The 7,546-nt window shown below is 34.7% G+C and overlaps 1 protein-coding gene across 2 annotated transcripts; it reads right to left on the reverse strand.

Annotated features, from left to right (window-relative positions):
• Positions 1–1,227: 1,227 nt before the first annotated feature.
• LOC149543070 (putative methyltransferase TCM_000168) lies at positions 1,228–2,986 on the reverse strand. 2 transcript variants are annotated; one of them, XM_089796244.1, is made up of 4 exons: positions 2,630–2,986; positions 2,161–2,541; positions 1,752–2,018; positions 1,228–1,384 (listed from the first exon to the last, which is right to left on the reverse strand). In XM_089796244.1, the coding sequence occupies exons 1-4, from the start codon at positions 2,696–2,698 to the stop codon at positions 1,370–1,372; spliced, it is 732 nt and encodes a 243-aa protein (XP_089652370.1). In that variant the 5' UTR covers positions 2,699–2,986; the 3' UTR covers positions 1,228–1,369. The 2 variants fall into 2 exon arrangements, with proteins under 2 accessions (XP_089652370.1, XP_089652369.1); XM_089796243.1 differs by lacking the exon at positions 1,228–1,384 and having other exon boundaries at positions 1,683–2,018.
• Between the last annotated feature and the right edge of the window lie 4,560 nt (positions 2,987–7,546).

Raw genomic sequence — 7,546 nt, forward strand, 5'->3', positions numbered from 1 at the left:
ACTAATGTACTTAGCATACATCAAATTTGTAATTATAGATCACAATTTACGAAACATTCTTTAAATTTTTAAAAATTCATCACAATTAGATGTAAAACATAATTGACATATGCCAATTCATTTCACATGCCTAAAATTTGTAATTGTGAGTCATAGTCAAATCTAATGCATAATGTATTTAAGAGTTGTTAACATGGAACATGGTAAAATATAGCCTATCATGAATATTATATAACTTTTGTCAACGATTAGATTTTTAAGTGCGGTTCATATGATAAAATATACTCCATGATTGTTACACTACAACTCATCTTATATTCCTAAGATTTATAAGCATTTCTCACAACCAATGTGACCCATAATTGATGTTAAAATTGACCCAACATTCCTAAAAATAAAATATGACAAAATATGTTATGTTTGAATTTGGAGAGGGGGACAAATGTAGAGGGAGGTATAGCAATAGAAAGAAGTGGATATAGAAGGTGAAAGAGTGATAGAGAATTAGGTAAAGAGATAGCAATAGAGAGAAAAACAAATCGAGATGAAGATGGATATAGAGCAAAGGGATGCACATAGAAGAAGAAGGGATAGATAAGGGTAGGGGGGTAGACAAGGAGAGAGGATTAAATAGAGATGGTATAGACAATTATATGTAGGGGAGAAAGAGGAGGCACACTTAACAAAATTATCAAATGCAACTTCTTCAAACAACTTGATTTAGTTTCAAGTGCACTAGATTTATTCTAAATTAAGTAGATTTATAAAACAATACATATGTTTAATCAATTTTGGTTCTCTTTAAGTTGGTTTTTTAAGGATAAATTAAAATGGTACTCCTTCCACAAAAACTAAATATTTCTCTCTCAAAATAATATGAATGCATCTTCTTCCCATTTATTTAAACAAACGTAGTTATGCTCGCCTTTCATATCTCTTCTGTGTACCAATTGCACACTAAGGTGTGATTACTAGTTATAAAGAAGTGTATATATAATCTAATAGAGTAAACTTCTCATCATTCTTGGTATACTTCAAATGGAGGCTTTTCTTTCAAGTGATAATGCAATTTTGCATGACTCCTTGGTATATTCTTCAAGTTTTATGATGTTGGCTCCAAGGATCTCTGCATATTTATCGAAGATAGTTTCTACCACCTTTTCTCCAAAATGATATGAAATTAGACTCTCCACAATTGCTCTCATTTGTTTACAAAACAATTTCCCCTTCTCACTGGCATCCAACTTATCTATACTACTACCACTACCAATGATAAACTCCAAGCTTACAATTGTAAAAGAGCCTTCTTTCTTCACTTCACTTCTTAATTCATCTTCGCATGGAGTATAAAGTGGAAGGTTGAAAGAATCTAATTTTCCCTCTTCTATAATTCCTTGTAATAAACAAAGTAAAAATTGAAATTAAAATAACATTACAAATTAAAATGTATACATATATACACATATATATTGATTAGATAGTTTTTTTTTTATAATAGATTTCAAGATCCCAAAGATTCAAATCTACGTAATATAAGTAATTGAATATGTTTTATTAAAAAATGTAAGACTTAGAAAAATCAAACAAATTCATTTTTTTAAATTAAAGTTAAAATTCCTCTAATTTTAACTTTATAAACAATTAAATTTGATTTATTTAGGAGTAAAATGGGATAAAGGAAATAAAAATTGAAACAAATGAATGAAGAATATTCAGTTTAAACTTGTCCCATACAATCCCATAAAACAAACCTGAGAGACCAAATCCTGAATGGCAAACCCTAATGTTTCCCAAATGAAGCCCAGGAAAGGGGGCTGCCCTCTGTCTGCACTTGAAATCACCAGAAACATTCGCCCTCCTTCCACCACTTCTTCTGCCCGTGCCCTCAAAAACCCATTGAAATCCTTTTGAAATTGTGCAAAGTACAAATCTCCAATTTCTGGAGGCCCCTGCTCTGGTATGTGTATTCTTCCTCTGTTCCACCACTTGCTCTCCCTGTCTTCTATCTCTGGCGGTACCTGTCCACAGGAAATATGGTGAGTCTGTAAATGGATATAAAGGGATCATGTTATCAAATTCCGTTACGCAAGATATTCTAAATTTATCCCTTTTGTTCAAGATCTTTTGATATCCCTCTGTTATTAGAATGGAGGAAATTACCCGCAAGAGCCAGTGAAGGCTGGTGGAGGAATGGACGAAATGGAGACTGCGTGAGGGAAAAAGTCGGTTGTGGAAGGAGCCGGGGACGCCCGCCACCAGATAACATCTTTCCGCCGGCGGGGCAGCTAATATTTGCTTGAAAAGAGTATTGAAATCAGTAGATGGAAGGTCGTTGTAGAAGATCTGAATCTCAGGAACTCTAATTCCTCGGTGGGCATATTTCTTTTGGATTTCTGATGTGATTATTTGAGTGGCGAAGAGTGTATTGGGCCCGGACGAGCAGCCTAGATCAGCTATACACAGTGTGTCGCACTCATATAGGGATTTCCAGGATCTAGTGCTTTCTTCCAGCCATGGTTTTGCTCTCAGTAATATGGCCTTCTGCATTGTAGACCAGATCCAATTTGAATGAGTCGTAGATAACATCAAGAAGAAGATGGATTTGGAGTAGAGAAAAATAATAACAAACCTGGAAAATGCAATTTTGAGCATAGCTGGAGTCTCCATTGCCCGCATTCATTGAAAGGACTTTCTCCATCTTCTGTTTGGCTTTGGATGCTGGATGAGAACAAACATTTATAACGACAGATGAGACAAGATGGTCAAACTTGTGCTCTTTTTGAACTGTTTTGGCTCTCTGTTTCAACAGTTTGTACTAATGTTGAATGGCAATTCTTCATCAGAGGTGTCATCAAAGGATATTGGGTGGGTGGAAGACTTTTTATGCTCTTAAGAATAGGTGTCGTGAAGCAGAGTTGTGGATTGGAAAACTATTCAAACCTTGTTTGGTCTTCTTGTGCTGCTAGTTGTTCTTTACGGGTGTGAATTATGGGCCAGCAACACTACTATAGCACAATGAAAACAAATCGAAGGAATCCAAAAGTGCTTAATCACAAGCAAGTTTAAAATCAAAAGCACTGTTCCATATGATATCATGCTAAGTGAAATGGGGGCTGCTCCTATTGAGGCACTTGCTATGGTTCGCCTTCTAAGTTATCTAAAAAGAATCGAAAAAATGGAAGAGGATAGATGGCATAGAGTGGTCTTTAGTGACACACTATGTCAGCGAAAAAGGACATGGATGCAACAAAACATCAAATGGATGAGTAAATGGAATATTCAATTCAATATGTGCCCCACAAATAATAAAGAAATAAAAGTCTTTGTCATGGAGAAATTCTACAAGAAAAATTGGGGAAGCGAGATCGGAAGGAAGAAATTATATTATATAAATGAGTTCAACCCCGCTTGTGATCAACTCCAAAAAGCATACATAGGAGCCAACATTTCTTGGAGGGCTAAAATTCTTATTGCTCAACTGAGAACCAACTCTCACCAACTTCGTTGTGAGACCGGACGTTGGAAGAGGCCAAAGGAGGCTTGGGAAGAGAGAATTTGCAGATTCTGCAATTCTGGGAAAGTGGAAACTGAACAACACTTTATTTTAGAATGTGAAGCTTACAAGAGTAGTAGAGATAAATTTGCAAACACTATATGTGACAGTTCTTGGCATAACCTATTCAACGAAGAGTACATTGAACAATTGGGTGGACTCATCATCATCGTGCACAAGCAACGAACATTGTTACTTAAGTCTGTTTGAGTTGTCTTGTTGTCCCATAGGCTATTTTTAGCCCCGTGGACGTTAAATTTTTATCTATCTATCTATCTAGTTTTATATTAAAAACTTAAGTTTGTCATGTAAATTTTTAATTATGGAATGTGGATTTTTCTCCTTTAATAATGTGAGAATGTGGAATTTTGAGCATTGTCTGCATTCATCGAAAGCATTTTCTCCATATGTTGTTTGGCTTTGGAATGCCGGATTTAGCAACCTAATACAGGTAGTATCAGAATAGATAAGATGAGATGGTCAAACAGGTGCTCTTTTAGAACAAATTTTGGCTCTCTATATTTTAGTCTAGTTTTACATTTTAAGTGTATTATCTGCTTTAAATCTATAAGATAAAATATGTTGTAAATAAGATTGTCAAACATGTGATCTTCAAAAACAAGTTTTGGTTCTCTCTTTCAACATTTTGTAATAATGTTGAACACAAATTCCTCATTACTATGAAACGTTTATGTAATGTTCCTTTGCACTTTTTACAAAGAAACTAAGATGTTGCCTTTCTAAAAAAAATGGGTTTGTTCTTTGGAGCATCTTTCCCTGTTATGCTGAAGTCAAATTGGTAACATGGAATGGGCTTACAACATGGATAGACCTTACTTCTAGCTGCTTCACTGTTAATCTTTCTCTGTACATGGGAAGAAATTCAACAAAACAAATTAGCAATGGTATGTATCTAGTTCCACTGATAATCTAGTATTAGAAAAATAGAACTCTAGATTCATAAATAGAAAGACTAAACATGAAGCTTGTTTTTATTTTAAGTAATAGTTATTACAAATATATGCAGTCATATGAATTAAGAAAAATCATATAATTATGCTAAAACAAATGACAATACACTAATACAATTGACAACAAATTAGGTGTGACTAACAACTAACCGCAACTTTTTGACAACCAACTCAAACACATTTACAATCTAATTTGAATCATTTTCTAACTCTCTAATTGTTGAAACATTAAATTCCAACATTATATACTCAACATCTAGTGCAATGTATTATGTATAATGTTGGCCTCTACATCTTAAAAGATGTTGGCTTAATTAAGAATGCATTTTGAAGACTACAAATGGAAATGATAGAAAAAGTTTGTATTGTGAATGGTTTATGTCAATTCAATAAAGAAAACTCAAACTATGTCAATTCAATTAGGAAACTTCAAACTATGTTAAATATGCCAACCAACCTAATGAAATTCTCTATTTTGAGTAGCTATGATCTACATTTTTTTGGGTTGAAACATGGTTTAAATTAATATTTAAATAAAGATCTATCATGTTTCAAGTTTCAAATGTATATATCTTGAAAATAGAACCAGATATAGTAAACAAAGAAATCTGGACAAAATATTATCCTGAGAAAAACCCTCTTCACAAAGGAGTCTATTAGTTGGTGGTGATAGTTCAACCATTTGCACCTGGAAAGGGCTATTTGTAGGTTATGCCAACATAACATCGTTGGTGATAACTTTTCTCTAGATAAGTCAAGCTAACACTTGTCTATAAATTGTTGCATTGAAGCTATTATATAAACATAGTTCTAAGCCTATAGCAACATTAGAGTTAATACTCAAATATTTAGAAATGACAATTTTATGAGCAGAGATATCAATAATCTTAATTAGATAAAACTAGTAACACATGGTTGTTTGCAGTCTAGAAACATCCTAATATAGTAATATTCTTCAATTGAATTCTCTCCAACTTGGGCATGCACCAAAGGTGGAATCTTCCCTTGAACACATGGTCCCCCTTGATCTGAAGTTCTGTTCAGACCTCTGGCTTGTCATTTCCAATGGGCCCCTCAAGATACTAGTTCCACCTTTGGAGATAGGAAGTTGACTTCTGGAGTGGATTTAGGGTCGTCAAATGACTTGACTTTCCTGCATGGTACTTGACCTAATGTGTACGTGAAGGACCCTGAGGTTTCAAAGATCTTGAAACAAAGCTAGAAGGGGATGTTGGTGGGTCAATCTGAAGGATTTAAGTAATACAAATCCACAAAGCTCGAAGAATACCTGAATGTAAAAACCTATCACATAGAAGAAAAAGACAAAAAGAGGCAAGAGTTTTTCTCTAAAAATATGCAAATTGTATTCTTAGAAATGAAAAAGATAAGAGATAGTTACAAAAGATCCATCCTTATAGAAGGAGATTGAAACTTGAAAAAGGGGTAACCTAAAAGGTAAAAGTCATTTAATAAGTACTAATTAATTATTAAATGTGAATGCAAAAGTGCATAAAGGTAAAATCTTAAGAAGGGAGTAAAGGTAATTTAATAAATTAAATTAAATTAAAACTTTACTTTAGCACCCTCCCTTAAGATGAGCAACAATGTAGTTACAAACAATACAAAAAGAGCAAGGAAACTACAATGCAATGCGGAAAGCAAACTTGGGTCCCAACAACAAGGCCTGATGAGGTACCCAATCACAAACAAATCTCTATGAAATAGAGAAAATAGAGAAAAATCAATGGGAAAAACCCTACTCCAAAAATAGATAGACAAGGATACACAAATGAAACATCTCAAGAGAATCTCTCAAGATCATAAGCATAATGAAAGCCTCCATGATAGTAGCTTGAGACTCCACAACCCCCCAGAATGGAAGAACTCTTGTGTCGATGAACATACCATGTGGGGCTCCAATCTGAAGGAAACAAAGGCAGTAGAAAAAGATGATAAAACCCATGTATGTAAGGTGCAGTTGGAAGTCCTAGTTGATGCTCAAAGGAGAAAGCATTAGAATCCTGAAATGGAATCTCCAATAGAGGTGGAATAACAGGTGTGTTGAATCTATCATCTAAGAGGAGATGTGTGTCCTTTGATATATCCTCAACAACTGTAGTAGGTGGCTCGATGACTAGAGCTGCAATAGTAGGCAATGCTAAAGAGTAATCATGTGCAAGAGATGAAATTTGAACATGAGGCGGAGGTGTGGAAGTCACAACACTGGTCTTAGGAACAACACATAAGTTCAAGCAACCTGACTTCACCTTAGTAAACTCTCATGAAAAAAGAGTGCGACTTTCCAATAGTATAGATGGTGGACCAAAATGTGAGAAGTAATATAGGCAGGAAGCATGATCAACAACCCCTGTAGCAATAATATTGCTTGTCTCACTATCTCTGATGTGCATTGAATCTTGTGCAGACTCAACTGTTTTCTTGTCCCACTATGTGTAATTTGATAAATAGAGAGAAGGTTAGAGGAAAAAGATGGAACACAAAGTACATCATGAAATGTACCATCATCAATGTCAATAGAACCTTTCCCACATATAGTCATAATAGTGTTGTTCCCAATCAAAATATGTGGAGTAGGAGAAGTCTCAAAAGAAGTGAACAAATCTTGAGAAGATGTCATATGGTGTGAAGCACCTAAATCCAGTAACCATCTAGAAGAATGAGGAATAGTAGTTGCACATAGTATATGACCCTTTCCTATATCTTTACCATCTAACTGAAATGATGATGATGAAGATCTGTGAGAAGTAGAAGCAATATCAATGTTTCTCTTCTAAAGGAGAGCTGTCAAATTTGAAACCTGTTTGGCATAGCCATCTAACTTCGCCATCTAACTTCTTCTCATAGCAATGTGATTCATCATGATTAAGCTTATTACAATAAGCACCTTTGGTCTTTCTGGCTTTGGTTTACCCCCCTTAGGAGGAGGTGGCCCTAATGAACTATAAGTGCTAGAATCAAACTGAGACTTTGTAGAATGATATTTTTTTGTCTTCTCCTTTGT

This window comes from Cupressus sempervirens, chromosome 8, assembly GCF_028749045.1.
Source record: "Cupressus sempervirens isolate cs-2001-9-10 chromosome 8, ASM2874904v1, whole genome shotgun sequence".
NCBI lineage: Eukaryota > Viridiplantae > Streptophyta > Pinopsida > Cupressales > Cupressaceae > Cupressus > Cupressus sempervirens.